Source organism: Puma concolor, chromosome A3 (genome assembly GCF_028749965.1).
Source record: "Puma concolor isolate L17-30 chromosome A3, mPumCon1.1.hap2, whole genome shotgun sequence".
Lineage (NCBI taxonomy): Eukaryota > Metazoa > Chordata > Mammalia > Carnivora > Felidae > Puma > Puma concolor.
Window position 1 is genome coordinate 66,983,515 of NC_141669.1, and position 21,144 is coordinate 67,004,658.

The 21,144-nt window shown below is 37.3% G+C and overlaps 1 protein-coding gene across 7 annotated transcripts in view; it reads left to right on the plus strand.

The window, feature by feature from the left end:
* The first annotated feature begins 992 nt into the window (after window positions 1-992).
* CCDC88A (coiled-coil and HOOK domain protein 88A) overlaps window positions 993-21,144 on the plus strand; it is a 141,206-nt gene continuing 121,054 nt past the window's right edge. For 4 of the 7 annotated variants that reach the window (XM_086701079.1, XM_086701081.1, XM_086701082.1 and 1 more), the window contains exons 1-2: window positions 994-1,886; window positions 1,983-2,083. In XM_086701079.1, the coding sequence (XP_086557205.1) occupies window positions 1,824-1,886; window positions 1,983-2,083 (164 nt within the window). In that variant the 5' untranslated portion in view covers window positions 994-1,823. Of the gene's footprint in view, window positions 1,887-1,982; window positions 2,084-21,144 lie in introns of all 7 variants that reach the window. The other 3 variants (XM_086701077.1, XM_025931731.2, XM_086701076.1) reach the window with 2 other exon arrangements.

The window sequence follows — 21,144 nt, forward strand, 5'->3', positions numbered from 1 at the left end:
AAAATATCACGTATTCAAAATAGATTTATGTAAACAACACACACAGCAAAACTGTAATGCTATCTTTATTTTCTCAAAAAAAAAAATTGTTTTACATGCCCATTTTGTACCAGGGAAAAGATTTTTATGTTCCTTCAAAATGAGGGATTTTGCTGGGGAACTGTTAAAATTACTTTGATGATTCCAGTCGTGCATCGCATAGAGATTTATGACAAGTATGTAATCTGTTTGTCACCCAACTTGGATGATTTCCAAATGTTTCCTTTTAGTAGTTCTTGATTTTGTTTAGATTTTTTTTCAATGGCCAAATAGTCAAACAACATTGTCTGAACCACGTTTGCTCCCATCAGGGAAAACCAACGTGTTGAAAGATAGCTTTGGTTATTTAAAATCCTACTACATTCACTTGCAACTTTGAAAAGCATTCATGCTTTAGTGGACTGGATTTTTAAAAGGAGAAGAAGAAAAAAATAAAACCAAGTTTGAGGCTCAAGTCCCTCCTTTGCTATTTGCTGCATTTTTTCTACTCTTTGCGGGCAAAAAGCACGCTGAACAGATCAAATCAAACTGTCCGAAAAAGGCTGTCTGCATCCCTCATGTCTAAAAGAGAAGGATTTCGTTCCCTCTCCTTCACACATCAAAGAAGGCACTCGGGGAGGAAATAAACCATAATTAAGCATGAGCGACCAAGCAGACAGACCCCTTCCTCTGCCTTCCCCATCCCCGCCCCCCATGCCCTGGCAACAGTCCTGGGCGCGAGCTAGGGCCGGCCACCGCAGCAGCTGCATGGAGCGCGCGTCCACGCCTGCGCCCGCCGCCAAAATCTGGGCGGCGGCGGGGCCGTCCGGGGGCGCGCTCGTTCGGGAGCGCGCTCATGCAGCGGTTTTCTTCTCCCACAATCCAGAGGCTGCGGCGCGGGAGGGGCGGAGAGTCGGCGGAAGGATATGGGCGCGGAGGGAGAAGCGCGCTCCCTTTGACGGAGGGTTCACGGCACTAGTTGGGCGGCGTGGAGCGGGGTGTGATGCGGCACTGCGGTTCTGAGGCCGTTACTCCGGCTCCTCCAGAGAGGGCGGTGGAGGAGGCTGGAGCGCGGTGGTGACTTTGTGCCAGGGCTTCCCAGAGGCGCGCTGAAAAGGCTACGGGGCTGAGGAAACTGGGGGGTTAGGGACACACATTCAAGCCCCCACCCCCCGGGAGGGGAAGGGGGCTGGAAGCGAGGCTTGAGGTCGGCGGAGGGATGGTGTCTGTTCGGGGGGAAGGGGCGAGCCCTGCCTGTCGTTGGTGAGGGGCTGCGGGCAGGCGAGGCTCCGCGGGTCGTAGCGGCTCCATGCCCACTGGTGGGTGGAACGTGTTGAGCGGGACGCGGAGGTCGAGCCTGGTGGCCGCTCGGAACCCTCAACATACTATCTAACGTGGTATTTCATTTAGCCCACGTTGGGATTAATTCATTGCGGGCAGCTTCGCTGGTCTGGCTCCACCAGGAGCTGGGCAACCTTGACGGGCTTTTTGTCTTGCTGCTCCAGCCCCCTTTCCCTTCCTCCTCCTCCAGATGCCTTTTCTCTGCCCCTCCTCGCCCGGTACAGACATTTCCAGCGCAAGCTGCCGCTCGTGGCTGCTGTCGAAGCCGCTTCTCGGGATTTCGGCTTCTTCCCCTCTGGGGTGTTTTTTGAGGAGGGAGAGTTTTTCTCCCCTCCACGATGGGATTTTCTTCCTGTGCCAAAATGGACTTTCACTGATTTCTACTTACTTCTTCAACGTTTAGTGATCAATTCCCTAGGCGTATTTTTGTGGTAGTTCCCTTTTTCAAATACATTATCTGTAAAATGGAGAACGAAATTTTTACTCCCCTCCTGGAGCAGTTTATGACCAGCCCCTTGGTCACTTGGGTAAGTAGGGTGTTATTTATTGTATCTTTTGCTGCATTATTTGTGGCTGCAGAGATGGAGATGGGCGTTCGTGTCCTGACGATCATTCCGTTCTAGGTTAAAACGTTTGGACCTCTGGCTGCAGGAAATGGGACCAACCTGGATGAATATGTGGCTTTGGTTGATGGGGTATTCTTGAACCAGGTCATGCTCCAAATGTAAGTGTTCTTTTCTTTACTAGGGTAACTTGTTTTTGAAAAAGGGCGTACTGTAAACTTAGAGATTTTATGTTTTAAGCTCCTAATTGCTTTGGCCAGAAAAATTCAGGTGGTTTAAGAATTGGACCTTGAAAGGAGTGATAATCTTACCTGCCCAGCCCATTTATCACAGTCTAGTAATTACGCCTATTAAAATTGTGAAACTTTAATTTTTCATTCTGCAAACCGTATATTGTCACTTACTGTCTTTAAGTGTTGAAATCCAAATCACGTTGTGTCCTCTAATTGGTAAATAGAGAAAAGAGAATATGGGAATAGTTTCCTAAGGGGGAATAAAGCCTTTACTGTGAAGTTATGTGTATTAGATGCAGAAATGTCTTATTAACCCTTGTATCTAAAAATAAGTGGCTGAGATTTTGAAACTGGTGAAGTAATAACAGATTTCAAAAAAAAGAATTTCAAATAACAGTTCTGATTGGTGAGAACTGTTGCTGTGGCAAGTAATTTAAATGGGTACAGTAACTCAAGTCTGATTAGATTATTATGTGAATTGTTAGATTAATATTGGGGGGATCATTTTAAAGTATTTTTAAAGCTAGTTTTGAAATGCGGGTAACTGACATCTTGATGACAACTAGATAATGATTTTAGTAGGCAAATCTTTGTCTTTTATGTTTATGATACTTGGGTTTGTATTAAGTAGAGAAGTACTTTTAAGATGGGAGTTGAATATCCAGATCATATTGGTAGATCAGTGAAATAAAAACCATTTTTATCATTATAGGTATTGTAGCATTCAAGCTAAGTACATCAGTGTAAGCTTTCTAAGTACATCAGCATAGGTTATCAAACTCTGAATGTTATTGTTGTGTTCAAAATAATGTGTATTTAGCCTAATCTCTCTTGAATAGAATCTGATTACAAGCGTAGTTTGGAACCTTCAATTTCAAAGCATTCTTAACCTTTTATGTATGTGGGAGTTTAGTGCATTATTAATAAATAATTGTTACTAAGGAATAAGTCCACTGTGAATAATCACATGAAGTGTCATTTCTGTATTTTGTAGGAAATTATGTTTCTTTTTAGCTTTTTTAAATAAAAGAAGAGGTAGAAGTCAAAACCATAAATGTTCCAGTGTAACTTCTCAGTCTGTGTGCCCAGAGATATTGGTAGTCTGTGTGCTCAAAGAGATTTGTGTGTTGTTTTTCATGTATGTATTGATCCTACAGAGAAGCATTGTACTACTATGTGCTTCCATAGGTGTTTTATTTGTATAGGCACTAAATGTGTGTATATTTTTTTTCTTAAGAAAGGAAAAAGGAATGTAGACAATTATTTCCATGGACAGTAAATATATTTTTGGCAGCTCTCCCAGTGGAACTATTTTTTTATCTTTGAAATATCCCACTATTTCATAAGCAAAAGGGTAGAATAATTAAATTGACTTCTATTTTAGGGAACACACATGACAGGAAGGGTAGCCATTACAGTAGATACTCAGAACTTGTTCCCTCTCTTGTTTTTAGATGGAGAATTTTGAATTTGTATGCTGAACCCTAAAAAAAATAGGTGTATTTACAAAATAGGAAAATACTTCAGTTTTCCAGTTTTTTTAAATTTACTTTTTTAATTATTTTTAAAGTAGGTTTCATGCCCAACGTGGAGCTTAAACTCATGACCCTGAGATTAAGAGTTGCATCCTCTACTGAGTGAGCCAGCCAGACACCTTTAGTTTTCCACTTCAGTGTTTTTTATTTGAATGATTCTTTTTCCAAAAAATATTTAGATTTTTTTGAGCCCTGAATAGTTAGCCAAGGTACTAAAAACAGACACTTGTTTCCACTTTGAGTGGAATTGAGTGCAACTTTATCTTTAAAAATATATATGTATATTTTGAAAGTAATGGTGTTTCAAAATAGTGGTTGCCAGGTTGTTTTGGGGGGGGGGGAGAGGACTAGCTCCATTCCAAACCTCAAATCTACTTCTGTTTTCAGTTCCACCTCTCAGTTTCTTTAAAAGTTTTTTCAGTGTCCTAATTCTGTTCTGAATGACCTATATAAATTAAAGGGAAAGAAAATTAGAAAAAAAGGAAGAAGTAGTCTTTAGCTTTTTAAAAAATAATTTGCTTAAATAAGATAAATGTATTTTAATTAATTATTTACCTAATAGGGGAACAAAATATGCATTGTTTTTAAAGCTGTATTTTGCTAACTTTAAAATCATTAAGATTTCTGTTAAGTACTTTATTCGAGTTAATGTTTGATTTAATCTACTCTATTAAATTGTCAGTTGAACTGTACCCAGTAAGTTAACCTAAAAGGTAGCCTTAGTCTAAGTCATCTCTAGATTAAATTTGTTTACAGAATTTGTGAGTGAGAACCCTTTCTAAAATGAAACTATTTTTCTTCATGTGTGTTTTGCTTGGAGTTTGTTGAGCTTCTTGGATCTGTGGGTGTGTGGTTCTTAACAAATTCAGAAAATTTTTGGCTGTTTTTTATTTTTAGAAATAAATATTTATATTAGAATATATAAGTGTGTGTGTGTGTATATATATTCTTGCCCCCACTTCCCCTTTTGGAAGTCCCAGTTACATGTAAATCAGGCTATTTGATGTTCACTGATGTTGTATTCATGTTTTTTCAGTCTTCTGTGTTTCATTTTGGATAATTTTGCTACGTCTTCAACTTCATTAATCTTTTCTTCTGTAATGTTTAATTTGCTGTTAATTCCATCCAGCTTCTTTTTCATTTCAGACATTATGATTCTATTCTAGAAATAGAGTTCTTTTTGTATTTCACATGTGTATAGCTTTCATGCTTTGTCTTTTCTCTAGCCACTTGAATATATAGAGTACAGTTATAACTGGATTAATATTTATTTCTACAAATTCTATCTGTATCATTTCTGGATTGGTTTTGATCGATTTTTCTCCTCATAAAGGATTGCGTTTCTTTGCTTTTGCATGCCTGGTAATTTTTGATTGGATGATAGACATTTGGAATTTTACCTTGTGGGGTGCTGGATATTTTTGTTTTTCATTACATATTCTTGAACTTTCTTCTGGGATACATTAAATTACTTGGAAACAGTTTGATCTCTCAGGTCCTGCTTTTAAGTTGTATCAGGCTGTACTACTTTGTTACTCTATTGGCAAAACCCTTCTGAGTACTCTCCGTAGGAACAGGAGCTATTTCTGGACTTGTGTGAGCTCTGGGTGGTATTCCCTCTTATCCGTACCCACCCTCCCGACCCCCCACTGTTCTTGGGTAGTTTCCTCACATGTATATGCTAATAAGTACTCAGCTGAAGACTTGAGGGATACCTTCTGCAGATCTCTGGGTTTTTCTGTGAACTTTTCTACTCTTATGTACTCTACCTTGTATATGACAGTCACCTTGTTGTCTCTAGATTAAGTTCTGTCTCCTCAATTCAGGGAGGTAATTGCTCTGTCGGGGTTCCCCATCCCTGTTCTATGGCCTAGGAACCCTTTCAAGGTAATAAGTTGGGGCAATGGTAGGACTCATCTTGTATGTTTCCCATCTATCAGGGATCTATTGTCCTTTGCTTTTTCATGTCCATTGCCTTGAAAAACACAATATATTTTGTCCTTCTTTTTCTAGTTTTTTCAAGCAGGAGAGTAATTTGGTTCCTGACATTCTCTCTTGGCCAAAGTGGAAATCTGTTTATATACTTATAATTACACTTTTGGCCTGGCAGTCTTGCTATTCCTGCTTTCAGTTTGACATAGAATTTTGTTATAGAAAGCTTATGGTATATGTATTTTTTTTCATCTACAGTCTTTATTAAAAGTGAGAATATTAATTAGTGACTTTGGATTTGCCATTTTGGACTTTGTTTACATTTTCTTCATGCCTGTTTACCAACTCTGCCTTATAATTTTGGAGTCTGTTCACTGACTTGGGATTCGCTGCATTCAGAGATAAATCCTGGATTTCACTGAGTAGTTCCTTGAATCAAAGAATCTCTGTAAGAGCTTGTGACATGGCATCAGTCTTGTTTAACTAATGGGGAAGGGGAAGCTCTTTAGAGATTAGGAATGATGGGCCAGCTCTTCTGTATGCTGCAGGGCATTTTTGTATTTCAGCCAAATGAAATCTTTATTTCTCACTTCTGGTTACCACACATAGGGTTTGGTGACACTAGAAATAATCATTTTCTTGTTTGAGATGTCATGCAGTTCCATAACCCATTTTGCATATTACTTGCTATGAAATTTTAAGGAATTTATGACATGGTTGTGAATTTCATAATTCTAAAGTTTAAAAGTATGCTATTTATATTACCTAAGCAGTTGAATATATGTATAAGGGTTTTAAGTATGGAGAAAATTATTAATGGTGTCAGAAAAATGATTCAGCCCCATTAGATAATTATAGAGATCTATACTTGAAATACCTGACAGTTACTATATACTTGTTCTGGCTTTTCTTCTTTTAGAATCTTGAACTTGAAGGAACTTTAGGAGCCCTCTACTATGAAAATCATTTTTAATTTAAAAAATTAAATGACACATGGTCATGCAGATTCTCCTTAAGTATTTCCTGAGAAGCACCTTCATAAACTATACCTAGCAGAAGTCATTTATCTAATAGAGGAAGTTGACTGAGAAGTGTTTCTTAGTTCTTTGAGTGTTTAAGATTCGAAAGAATGGAGAGGTAGATTGGGGACGATGAAATAGATAAAGGGTATCAAGAAAGAGTACACTTACATTGATGAGCACTGAATAATGTATAGGGTTGTTGAATCATTATACTGTATACCAGAAACTAGTAAGTATGTTAATTATACTTCAATTAAAAGAAAAGAAAAATAAGATTCAAAAGTAGGTTGTGCTAACTTTATAATGACCCTAAAGTGACTTATAAAATACATGAGTTTCAGGGCACCTAGGTGACTCGGTTAAGTCTCCGACTTTGGCTCAGGTCATGATCTTGCAGTTCGTGGGTTCGAGCCCCACGTCAGGCTGTGTGCTGACAGCTCATAGACTGGAGCCTGCTTTGGCTTCTGTGTCTCTCTCTTATCTGCTCCTCCCCTGCTCACACTCTTGTCCCTCTCTCTCAAAAAATGAATAAATATTTTAAAATATATATATGGGTTTCTTACCAAGTATGGCATTGACTCTGAATTTTGGCGTGGTCATCTCAGGTTTTCTCATTGGGCCTCATAGTTTTTGTTTAGTTTTGTTTTTGTTTGTTGCTTTTTTAAAAACACACTTATGATACAGTCATAGTTGCTGTCTTATTACTAAGTTTTGTGATTTACCTCCCAAATTTTTCTTAGATGTGTCCCTGACTTTTGGATTAATGTGGGAGCCCTGACTGGTCTTACTTTTGGGCTTGCCCCTCTTCAAGTTGTCTTCTCAATCTGTGATCACATGTACTTATATATGACTCTTGTCTGATAGCATTTATCTCATTGTATTGCAGTTTTTGGTATGTTTGACTCCACTAACTAACCTGTGAATTTTTTGAAACCATCTATTGTCTCTTTCATCTTTATTTCTAGCATATGCTTAACATACAGTAGGTACTTGATATACTACTGTTGAATGAATAATAGCAAGGTTATGTGGTAAAGTAGGATGAATTTGGGCTTTGAGTCAGACAAGGTTTAATTCTCACTATGCTACATACTAGTTTATGACCTAAACAATTTACTTAAATTTCCAAATCTCGGTTCCTACATCTATGAGATGAAAGATAGTGTTTCCTTCCTGGAGTAGACTTAATCTCTAATAATGTACAGATAGTATCTATTTTCTGTTTTGTTGACCACTGTATTCCCAGTGCTGGTTGCTGTCATTAGTATTGTTGTGTAGTAGGCCAAACCTGCTTTTTTATGTTTCTTCAAACAAATGATCATTCACAGCTTAGTTTTATATAATTCCTATTGGTATCACATCTATGTAGATATAAAATCTTTAGAAAGTTACTTCTCAATTTCTTCATTTATAAACAGGATAAAAAGAATCACAGAGTTATGAGAATCAAATAGGATAATTTGTGTACAATGCTTGGCATATAGCAAGATTCAGGTATTGTTAGCTATTGATCTTTGCTTTATTCCTATTATCATAATAATCATTTTTCCCTACACTGCCCTTTCCCTTTTTTTTGCCTAGCAAATTTTAACTCATTCTTTAATACCCTCTGAAGTCCCTTGGGAGAGTTAATTGCTCTCTCCCCTATCATCTAATATCTATCTTTACCAAATTGTTAAAAGTGCTGCAGCAACTAGATAGTTAGCATTTAGAGGCTAGAAGTTTTTGTTATGTATCACCAGTACCTAGCATAGATTTGGTATAAGTTTTCATTAAATGTTAAGGAATAAATGAAACATTTTATAATTTTATTAACTTAAAAAATTTTGAAAACTCTAGTATTGTAGAATTTAATTTGCTTTACTTTTTAGTTTGTCTTCTATTTCTCCTTTTGTTCTTTCTCTGTTCCATTATTTAATTACCTTTATTGAATATTTTCCCCACCTATGTTATGTCTTGCTTGAGTTGACTTTGTAAGAACAAGTCATAGTCCATGCTTTTGAATCGTATTAGAATATACAGTGACTTCAGTTTGGTTTCCAATAATGTTACTGATCATGTCCAAATATTGGGATATTTGTCCACAGCCTTATATTGGACTGATGTCTTTAAGAGCAGTCCATAGTCATTGTCTGATTTGCTGTATGAGCCATATCTAGTTAAGCTACAAAAAGCGATGAGAACCTAGAGAACAGAAACTAGTTGCTATATATGGGAGTATTTTTAAATTTTTAAACTGAAAATTTTTTCTGTAACGTGTATTAATATGGGAAACTCAAAAAGGAACAATTCTTATTTTTATTTTTTAAAATTTATTCAAAAAATTTTTTTAGGGTGCCTGGGTGGCTTAGTCGGTTAAGCATCCGGCTTCAGCTCAGGTCATGATCTCACGGTTTGTGGGTTCGAGCCCCATGTCAGGCTCTGTGCTGACAGCTCTGAGCCTGGAGCCTGCTTTGGATTCTGTGTCCCCCTCTCTCCCTGCTCTTCCCCCACTCATGCTCTGTCTTTGTCTCTCTCTCAAAAATAAACATTAAAAAAATATATAAAATTTTTTTAGTTTATTTTTTGAGAGAGAGAGCAGGGGAGGGGAAGGAGAGAGAGAGAGAGAGAATCCTAAGCAGCCTCTGCACTGTCAGCACAGAGCCCAATGTGAGGCTCGAACTCAAGAAACATGAGACCATGACCTGAGCTGAAGTCAAGAGTCAAATGCTTAACTGACTGAGCCACTCAGGTACTCCACTTACTTATTTTTTTAAGTAATGTCTCCACCAAACATGGGGCTTGAACTCATGATGCCAAGATTAAGAATCTCATGCTCAACTGACTGAGCTAGCCAGGTGCCCACAGGAAACATCAGTTCTTAACTATACTCTTTCAGAACAGCATTTGACCTTCTTTTAGGATTTATGACATAGATTGGTACCACTATAGGCAGAAAGTTTCAATATTTAAAAATAATTGAGATTTAATTGATATTAAAAGATACCTAATATTCAATTTTGTAATCACTAAGCTAGCTACTTTTAGAAAGGTGGTGTGGTATAGAGGAAGAAACTGCCTTGAGACTTATGTTTAATTCCTGGATCAGGCTGGTTGGTGGAGCAGTCAAAACACACACATTTGTTGATTAGTTGGTTGTATTACTTGGGTGTGGTTTGTGGCACCCCTGAACATTTTCAATACCAACATCAAAGATTACACCATCATAAATACAGTAATATTGAATCAAAAGTTTGACATATTGCAAGAATTACTAAAATGTGGCACAGAGACACAAAGTAAGCAAAGCTATTGGAAAAAAAATGGCAAAATGGCACCAACAGACTTGATTAACAGTCATAAACCTATCTACAACGTGCAGTAAAGTGAAGCACAATAAGATGTGGTATGTCTGTATTCTCTTTCTTCATGATTTTATTCCTATCTTAGCTTTATTCTATCTTAGCTCTATTTTGCTAGTTCAATAATTAATAAAACTAGGTTGATGAAACTCATCAAGTTTATTCTGACATTTGTGAGACTCAGGGCAAGTATTCATTTACCACGATAGGCCTAAATGTTTAAAGGTTATAAACCAGACTAAGAAATTGTTGACTATGTTCTGATCTTTTATCATGAAAAGTAGGTATATCTGAAAAATATACCTTCATGATGACTTGAAAGATTCAAATTTAGAATTTATGTAATTTAGAATTCAAAAACTCAGTTTCTTATCAGAGTATAGTGGAGCTCAACCTCCTCCCCACATCCCTAGCTCTGTCTAGCCCCACAGAGGGGTCTCATGTGCATACCTGTGGGCATCCTGTAGGCATGCCTAAGACCCATGCTCTTCCAAACAGCTCTCCTTGACCCAGTGATACATACATCTGTATAGTCCATCCTCAGGACAGACCTAGGAAAGAGTCCTGTGCAGGCCCTGTAATTGGGTTAGAGGTATTTGGGCAAGAATTTCCAGAGTTCTAGGTAACTGCAGTGTCATCTATGTATGGGTATATCCTCTTGCTTCCATCGGTTGCTTGCTCAGTGGTGAGGGGCATGGCCTGAGGAGGGCCAGAGTGGCGCTCAAGGCTGAGATCTGTTTTGTCAGGATCTAAAATACAGTACTCAGTGAATGAGAAGGCTGAAGAGCTAGTTTCCTTAAAGGTCAGTTTATTCAGTGAGTAGTTCCCGAGTGCTCACTATATGATAAACTATCTGCTAGATATTGGGGATATGATGCTGAATAAGATACGGTCTTTCCTCACTAGTAACGAGAACAACATGCAGATAAATTGCAGTGTGATACATGTGCTATATGGTAGAATTATGTTCTTGAAATAATGTTGGCACAAAGAGAGATGTGATTATTCACTTAGAAGAGGGAGAATTTGAACTAGGACATGAAAGTTGAATAGGACCAATTCGGTAAATAGGAATCATAAACAGTTGGAGTAGGAGGCAAATGGCATAAAAAGAGGCATGAAGATATGACTAAAAATAGTAGACTCAAATAACTATAGGTTGTATTGTACAGCCGAAGCAGAGATTGTATGCTTCTTGCACATAGGAGATGAGTTTGAAGAGGTGGGGATTGGGAGACAGTCCTTAGATACCATGTTAAGAAGGTTAGATTTTTTTCCTGTGGAGACATGTGTTACTTCACATTCTTTTTGGAGAAATAGAGCTATCAAGGGCTGTGTGTGTGTGTGTGTGTGTGTGTGTGTGTGTGTGTGTGTGTATACAGAGATTTATTTTAAGGAATTGGCTCATGAGATTGTGGAGGTTTAGCTAGTTTAAAAGCTGATGGGGCAGGCTGGCGGGCTGGTAGGTGGGTTGGAAACTCAGGGAAGAATTGCATTGAGTTCAAAGGGAGCTTGCTACAAGGAGGTCAGCCTTTGTTCCAGTAATACCTTCAAATGACTGGATGAGGTCCACTCACACGGAGGGTAATCTGCTTTACTCAAAGTCCATTGATTTATGTGTTAATCATATTGAAAGAAACATCCAGAATAATATTTGACCACATATCTGGGCACTGTGGTCCACCCAAGTTGATACATAAAATTAACCATCATAACTAGTGTTTCTTAAGCTAGGTCCACAGATATTCTTGGGGGGGGGGGGGTCTGTGGTAATTTAGGAAATTTCATTTTGTGTTTTAATTTCATTAATTCAGATTTTTTTTCAAGAGGTAATAAAAACAAGAAATTCTTTTGCAGTGACAATTCACAATTGATTTTTTTTTTCATAGAATAAGACTAGTTTCTTAAGTCACTTTCTCATACAGGGTCCATGGACTCTTAGGATATATATCTATAGGATAATGCTCAGAGATTCTTGATAATTTTGTTTTTTAAAAAGGTGTCACTACTGTACTCCAGCTTGAAAAACAGTAATATAGGCTATTGAAATCATGAAAGGAATTGAAACAGATAACATTTGCATTTTAGAAGGATTAAATTTGGTGCTTATGGAGGCAAGAATAGAGATATTAACAGCATTTATGTAGAAGTGATATAGAAGAGAGACAGTATGAAAGTGATGGGACTTGGTTACTGATTTGATACAAAGAATGAGAAAGGCATGAGTCTGGGATGACTGCCACACTTTTTACTTGGGTAAAGAGCAGATGGTAGTGCCCTTAGTAAAGTAAGACATTACAAGAGGATGAAAATTTGAGGGGAGGGGAAGTATAGAAAATAAGTACTGAGTTTATTTTGGAGGGTCTGGTGAACAATGAGAAGTATCTTGTGGGCGGATAGATATACATAGGTCTGGTGGTGCTCAGGGAAAAGGTCTAGAATAGAGATAGAGATATGAGAATCTAAGGACATGGGTGCCAGAAAAAATACAGAAGGGAACCGATGATAGATCCTAGGAAACCGTAACACTAAAAGGCTGGAAGTTTGAGGAAAAGTAGGAAAATTCACAAGACTCCTGGGAGGAGATCACAAAGGGAGTCAGTTAAAGGCGAATTGTCTTGCATAAAGATGTATTGTCATGTGAGGTTGATGGCTTATTTGCGATTTGGAAACCACAGATTTATAGTGGAGCCAATCAGTGTGGTTGAATAACTTACCCAATAATGCTTAGCTGCTCAGAAACTAACAAAAAGATCTGTAGAGTTTTCTCAGATTTGGGGATCTATAATGTAGATGTAGGGTTGGATATCCAGGTGAATAGTTGAAATGAATAGAGTGTGAGCATTAAAATGAAGGAGGAAATCAAGTGTCATCAGGAGGAGGCTGATAGATTAGAGAGGTTGCAATAGGATGAAAGATGAGTAGGATTAGAGAAGGTGAGAAGAGATGGAATAGGGGATTTTCAGAGTTTGAGATTTTGAAAGTTGCAATTCTGAATGGTGATTTAGGGCCAGGGTTAGACCATGCTAATGGGTGGATAAAATAGAATATAGTGAAAATAACTAAAGTTGAGAAGGAATTTATTTCCTTTTTTTTTTTAATATATAAGGTTAATGGTCTTTTGATTACCACTAGAGGTAGAAATGAGTATTTTGAATTAAAGTGGAAAGCTGGGAAATAAATAGCTAATTATAACAGTGTTATAATTAAAGAAAAATTTAACAGTAAGGAAGGAAGAAGACTGGCAATTGTAATGTTTATATTAACATGCTCTTTGTGGGCTAGTATCCAAAATCTATAAAGACCTCACCAAACTCCACACCCGAAAAACAAATGATCCAGTGAAGAAATGGGCAGAAAACATGAATAGACACTTCTCTAAAGAAGACATCCCGATGGCCAACAGGCACATGAAAGGATGCTCAACGTTGCTCCTCGTCAGGGAAATACAAATCAAAACCACACTCAGATATCACTTCATGCCAGTCAGAGTGGCTAAAATGAACAAATCAGGAGACTATAGATGCGGGAGAGGATGTGGAAAAACGGGAACCCTCTTTCACTGTTGGTGGGAATGCAAACTGGTGCAGCCGCTCTGGAAAACAGTGTGGAGATTCCTCAAAAAATTAAAAATAGGGGCGCCTGGGTGGCGCAGTCGGTTAAGCGTCCGACTTCAGCCAGGTCACGATCTCGCGGTCCGTGAGTTCGAGCCCCGCGTCAGGCTCTGGGCTGATGGCTCAGAGCCTGGAGCCTGTTTCCGATTCTGTGTCTCCCTCTCTCTCTGCCCCTCCCCCGCTCATGCTCTGTCTCTCTCTGTCCCAAAAATAAATAAATGTTGAAAAAAAAAAATTAAAAATAGACCTACCCTATGGCCCAGCAATGCACTGCTAGGAATTTACCCAAGGGATACAGGAGTGCTGATGCATAGGGGCACTTGTACCCCAATGTTTGTAGCAGCATTCTCAACAATAGCCAAATTATGGAAAGAGCCTAAATGTCCATCAACTGACGAATGGATAAAGAAATTGTGGTTTATATACACAATGGAATACTACATGGCAATGAGAAAGAATGAAATATGGCCTTTTGTAGCAACGTGGATGGAGCTGGAGAGTGTTATGCTAAGTGAAATAAGTCATACAGAGAAAGACAGATACCATGTTTTCACTCTTATGTGGATCCTGAGAAACTTAACAGAAGTCCATGGGGGAGGGGAAGAAAAAAAAAGAGGTTAGAGAGGGAGAGAGCCAAAGCATAAGAGACTCTTAAAAACTGAGAACAAACTGAAGGTTGATGGGGGGGGGGGGGGGGTGGGAAGGAGGGGAGGGTGGGTGATGGGTATTGAGGAGGGCACCTTTTGGGATGAGCACTGGGTGTTGTATGGAAACCAATTTGACAATAAATTTCATATAAAAAAAACCATGCTTTTTGTATTAAACAGGAAATTTTGTGGGCTATCTTAATAGTTTTTCAGGAAATTTTACAAAATGGTGTGTTCTTAATGTAATTTACTTTCATAGTGAAGGTGAGAAAAAAATGGTAAACTCCATAATATCATTGACGAAATGACTATTTCCTTTCAGAGCACCACGGAAGATAGTTTAGTTTTAGGTGATGGGTCCTAGTCCTTGCTTAAGACCTGGATTACTACAGAATTGTGGAGGGGTGCCTGGGTGGCTCAGTCTTTTGAGCATCTTGCTGTCAACACAGAGCCTGCTTGGGATTCTCTCTCTCCCTGTCTCTCTGCCCCTCCCCCACCAGCTTGAGTGTGTTCTCTCCCTCAAAATAAATAAACATTAAAAAAACAAAACAAAACAAAACTACAGAATTGGGAAGGATGAGAAGTTGTGGGGAAAGACCACTGGAGGCAGTACTCCAATTCTGTTTTGCCAAGACTGGTTAAAAAAAGGGTAAACCACAGTAAATTCTCAGTTAACTTGAATGTTGAAGGAAATTGGAGTGTTGAGTTTTCTCATAATTGAAGGTTATTTTAATTTTTTTCCAACTCCACATTTTAAATCTTTGCAAGTGAATTAAACTGTATTTCCATCTTTGTAAATAGGATATGTACAAGTATTGATTAAGAATCTTGTAGTACCTCATTTGTTTTCAACTTAAGTCTTTGTGTTAAGTATTGAATGTATATAATTAAGATGAATCTATAATGAATGGTGAATGATCCCAAGTATGTATTTGGAAACAAATCTCTTGTTATTAGCTTGTTTGTTTTTCTTTTTTAATTTGTATGTATTTTGTATGTTTGCTTTTTGTTATTTATTTGTTTTTTGTTTTTTGTGGGTTTTTTTTTTTTTTTTTTTTTTTTTTTTTTTGAGTGAAATGGAGTGTGTATGATAGTGTGGGTAGATTAGGGAGCCCTGCTGTTTAGAAATTAGTTAGAAGTCAGGTTTGGTCTCTAGAGATAGGATGGATAGTCAGGGAAGTCAAGGGGAGGAAGTTAGATTTAATTTAAACCTTGAAGAATGATTGGACTTGGGTAGCCATAGATGAGGAGAGGAGGGTATTTTAAGCTAGGGAATCAGCATGAGGAAAAAGCATATTTATGATTTGGGAGGTGGTAAGGAGACGAGCCTTGGTAGAGGATTCATCCAAGTTGGGAAATAGTAGAATATAAAGTTCCATGAGTAGGCCAGATTATGGGAAACTTAAAAAATAACTATTATAATTTAAACTGCACATGGCAGGCATTTGAGAACCATTTAAAATTACTTATTAGGGAATTAAAATACAAGGAAAATGACTTTAGCATTAGTTTGTAGAAAAGATTAAGTATGGACTTTATTTGTTCATCCAATGTTTATTAAGCATATACTACGTATACCATTGCAGGTACTGAGACTCCATGAGCAGATCAATGAAACTTACGTTGTATTAGTGCTTGGAACAAAGGTGGAGAATAGGCAGGAACAACTAAGGAAGATAGATGGGTAGTGATGGATGTCATCTGTGCTTATGGTGGTGAGGTCCTAGTCAGTGTGGGCTGTGTGAGGGGAGAAGAGGAGCACATTCAAGAACTTGCAAAAGAATTGATGGAATTCTAGATATAGTGTGTGAAAGGGAAGAATGAAGGATGATATGTCAAGATTAAAGCTGAGCAGAGAGACTTAAACTTATGTATTTCTCGAGAAAAGGATGTTAAGTTTGGATACTTAATTATGCATGAAAAAATAAGGACATTTAGTTTATTTTTCTAGACTTGCAACTGGAAACATTTAAATGTGTAATATAGCAATGTGTTTTGACAATGATGCTTAATTTTATATGAGAAACATTTCAATAGCTGTGTATTTATACTCTTGTTCATATTTTCATTACTGTAAGTATATATTTCATTTTCATATTTAGTAAAATAGTTTTGAGGATGTGTTATTATAATTCTTTTGATCTGTCAGAATGCTTTAAAGTCTACATTTATAGGGTATAATTTCTCTAGGATATTTAACAATTCCCTGAAGATTAAGTTGCATTTTAACTACTCGGTTGTTAGAATTTAGCCATCTTTGTGTTACACTTCTGTTAATTATAAGGATTCAGAGTTTCTGTCTATGCTTATAGAAAGAACTCAGACCAGTGTTTCAGAGTTTGGACAGTGCTGTTCTCAGTAAATTTTTTTGTTATCTGAGAGTATTCATATAATTATTTTGTTTTATACTTTATTCTGAAGACATAGCGTGTTACTGAGTTATTTATTCTGGAAGGGAATTTTGGTCTTTGTATAGTTATCCAGAGCTTTTGTTTTTATTTTTGTTTTAATTCTCCAACGCATGGATTAAGTCCAGTATTTGTTGAGTATTGTACATTTTTCTTTTGAATATCCCATTATCTATCAACTTTGCATTCTCAGCTACTTTCAAAATATTCTAAAATCCTAGGTCATTTATTCTTCTGTTTTCTAAATTTAATTTTTTTTAATGTTTATTTTTGAGACAGAGAGAGACAGAGCATGAGCAGGGAAAGGGCAGAGAGAGAGGGAGACACAGAATGTGAAGCAGGCTCCAGGCTCTGAGCTGTCAGCACAGAGCCCGACGCGGGGCTCAAACTCACGAACTGTGAGATCATGTCCTGAGCCGAAGTCAGACGCTTAACTGACAGAGCCACCCAGGCGCCCCTCTAAATTTAATTTTATTAAATTGGAGGTCCCTAAAACAGTTTATTTCTCTTGAGCCATTTGTAGACCCTGCTACGAATTCCTTTAACTTGTTTGTTAATAATTCTATACTTCCCTGCTTGTATACCTCTCCTCTAACTTGGTTTCCAGCATATCATGTTGTTTCCAGTGCAATACTTGGTTTGTATGTGTGGCATTTTTTCTCTATTTTACTACTTCTTTTTCTTGTATTTCTTCTTTCATTTCTGTCTTTAGCAGTGCCTTTAAAAAAAAATTTTTTTTGAATGTTTATTTATCTTTGAGAGAGAGACAGAGTGTGAGTGGGGGAGGGGCAGAGAGTGAGGGAAACACAGAATCTGAAACAGGCTCCAGGCTCTGAGTTGTCAGCACAGAGCCTGAGACGAGGCTCGAACTCACGAACTGTGTGTGAGAGAGATCATGACTTGAGCCGAAGTCGGATGCTAAACCAACTGAGCCACCCAGGTGCCCTAGCAGTGCCTTTTGAATGAGTATCTTCCTTTATGTTTTTATTAAAAAAAATTTTTTTTTAAGTTTTATTTATTTTGAGAGAGTAAGTGAGCAGGGGAGGGATAGAGAGAGAAGGAGAGAGAGAAAATCCTAAACAGACTCTGTGCTGTTAGCACAGAGCCTGATGCAGGGCTTGAATTCATGAACCATGAGACCATGACCTGAGCCAAAACCAAGAGTTGGACGCTCAAGCGACTGAGCTACCCAGATGCCCCATCTTATTTTTCTTTTAATTGGCAGGCTTATTATGGAGGAGGTTTGTGATCCCTTTGGGAGTACTTTTATGGTACACTGAAAAGGGCAAATTAAACCAATATTGTGGTACTTTTATTCTGCTCTTAATAGCATTCTTAGAGTAATTCTGTATGGGAACTTTTTTTAATATTAGAGGAATTGACGGCAAAAGGATTTTCTTACTGAATTTTACAATTTCTTATTTGAGGTAAATTTCTATGACCGTATATTTTAGTTTGTTAATAAGCGATTGTACTTTGGAAAATACTTTTTAAAGTTTTTTTTTTTTTTTTTTTTAACTTTAGAGAGCTTTCTTGCTTCTCAAAATAACCATGATACCTGTCACTGGTAATTAATTAAGGGCACTATTGAAATTACCTTGGAGGGTTTTTGGACTTCAGGTTAAGAATTCTTTCTCTATTGAATTGATAGTATGTGAGTGAAAGCTGTACTAGTTAAGTCTGTCACTAATCAAGGAAAATATCTAATTAGGTATCAGCTCAGTTTGAGATTTCTTGAGTTTCTAGAACTGTCTGGATTTGGAGCAAATACTACCCCAAAATACTGATGAAAACAAATTTAAACAAACCTCTCTGACCTATGATAAGGTTTAAAGACAGTCGGTGGAGGTTCTATCACAGATGAGTGATGCTCATTGGTGCTATAAACTTTATTTTAGTTACTGGCTATGTGGTTGACCACCATATAAATGAAGGTTCTGTTACTTGATGAAGGTACTGATTAGCCATAATACTAAGTCCTCAGGCCTCCATACCAAGAACAGGAATTGATTTACTTAATACAGTGGATCTCAGAGTGAGACCAACAGACCCCTGCCAGTCTGCCAGGTCAAAATTAGTTTTATAATAATATTAAGATGTAATTTGCCTTTGGGGCCTATGTTGGAAAAGCACAGGTGGGTAAAACTGTTGACACCTTAGCTTGAATCAAGGAATGGTACCAAATTGTACTCTGATAGTCATCGTATTTTTCACACTGTTGTGTTCCTAGAGTTTAAAAGAAATCACGTTTCACTTAAAAATGTTCTTGGTGAGGGGCACCTGGGTGGCTCAGTTGATTGTGTCTGGCTCTTGATTTTGGCTCAGGTTGTGATCTCACAGATCCTGAGTTCGAGCCCCAAGTCAGCTCTGTGCTGACAGTGTGGAGCCTGCTTGGGATTCTCTGTCTCCCTCTCTCTCTGCTCCTCCCCTGCTCACAGTTTCTCTCTCTCTCTCTCCCCCCAAAAAATAAATATTAAAAAAAATGTTCTTGGTGAAGCAGTAAAAGTTAGTTTATTGAGTCTTGACCCTTGAGTACATTTCTTTTTAATATTCTGTAGGACAAAATGAAAAGTATGCATAAAACACTTCTGTTGCATAATAAAATGTGATGATTATCTCAAGGAAAAGCACTTACAATTTTTTTGAGTTGCAAGCTGAACAAGTCTCTGTTCTGTGGAACACTTTGATGTGAAAAAATGACAGACAAACTGGTTATTCAGGTTTGAGTATTGGGCAGACATTTTTTTCAAAAATGAACAAAGTGGGCCGGCCATTTCAAGAAAAACAAATGATTTTGTTGTCAGTGATAAAATTTGAATTACAGAAAACACGCACTTGGTAGCTTCTCAATAAAGACAGTTCTGATGATAATATAGGTGATATTATTCAATGTGAATTTTTATATTGAATAATAATGTGCATGTTTGGAAAATACATATAACTCAATGAATAAATATTTTCAAAATGATAATTCATGATAAGAAATCATGCATATGTTAGGGGTGCCTGAGTGGCTTAGTGGACTAAGTGTCCAACTCTTGATTTTGGCTCAGGTCATGATCTCATGGTTTGTGAGTTCGAGCCCCATGTCAGGCTCTGTGGTGACTGACTCTCTCTCTCTCTGTCTCTCTCTCTCTCTCTCAAATAAATAAACATTAAAAAAAAATAAATCATGCATATGTAAAACATGTATTCAAAATGCTAGATACACCAGTGGATTTTAATGTATAACAGTAAGAAGAGTTCACTGATAGGATTTCAGATTCCATATTGCAACTAGCTTTTAAGAAAGTACGACTTTACTGAAGTTTGGTAGTATCAAAGAAGAATATCAATAATTATCTTAAAGGACTATTAAAGTACTCTTTCTGATTTCATATATGTGTGAGGTTAATTTTCTTCACATAGCTTGAACATAATAATGTTTCACAACACATTGAATGCAGAAGCAGATTTAAGAATCCAGATGTTTTCTATTAAGCTAAACATTAAAGAGATTTACACAGTTGTAAAGAAATGTCACTCCCCACTAAAATTTTTTCTGTTTTTGGAAAAGATAGTTATTTATCATAAAAATGTTCTTTGTGCTTACAATGAGTTTGTTATTTTTAGATGGATTAATTAATTTCTGATTCTTAATTTTAATTTCTAATGTAGTAAATATACATAGATATAACTCACCTAAACAAAAGCTCTTTAGAGTCCTTAGTAATGTTTATGAGTGGGAAGGGGTTCTCAAACTGAAAATGTGAAAAACAGCTTAATATTTGAAGGGCCCATGTTGGCTCATTATAAGAAGTAAAAGGTAGATAGATATTCAGTCATTTCATCCAATTCAGATAAAATCAAAGTTAAATATATGTATAGTATTGGATTTTTATTCTTTTTGTGTCCATCTGCCTTTTTGTCTTTAATTAAAGCATTAATTCTCTTTGTTAAATCAGTGAGTATAATACTGTCCTGCTAACTCAGTTGTGGGCTACCTAGAAAATGTCATAGATACTCTTAAACTTCTGAAGAGGTAACTTAATATATCTTTTTTTTTTTTAATGTTTATTATTTTACTAGAGAGAGTGTGGGAGCACGGGGAGGGGCAGAGAGAAAGGGAAAGAGAATCCCAAGCAGGCTCTGCACTGTCAGCATGGAGCCAGACACAGAGCTCCATCCCATAACCTGCAAGATCATGACTTGAGCTGAAATCAGGAGTTGGAGGCTTAACTGACTGAGCCACCCAGGCTCCCCACGTATCTTAAATTGTGAGAAAGTACATGAAGGAGGGCTATGTTGATGATCTCTGTGTGGTAATTATATGTCACACACCTCTCCAAAAGTTACTGTTCAGTCTTTGTGAAGATCATATTAGTTAAGATATGTGAAAATATCCTATAAATATATGAAAGATTATATTAGTATTACATTTTATTGTTTGCCATCATGCACAGTGATTGCTGTGAGAAGGGAGAGAAAGGTGAAGTGGTTCTTTTTTAAAA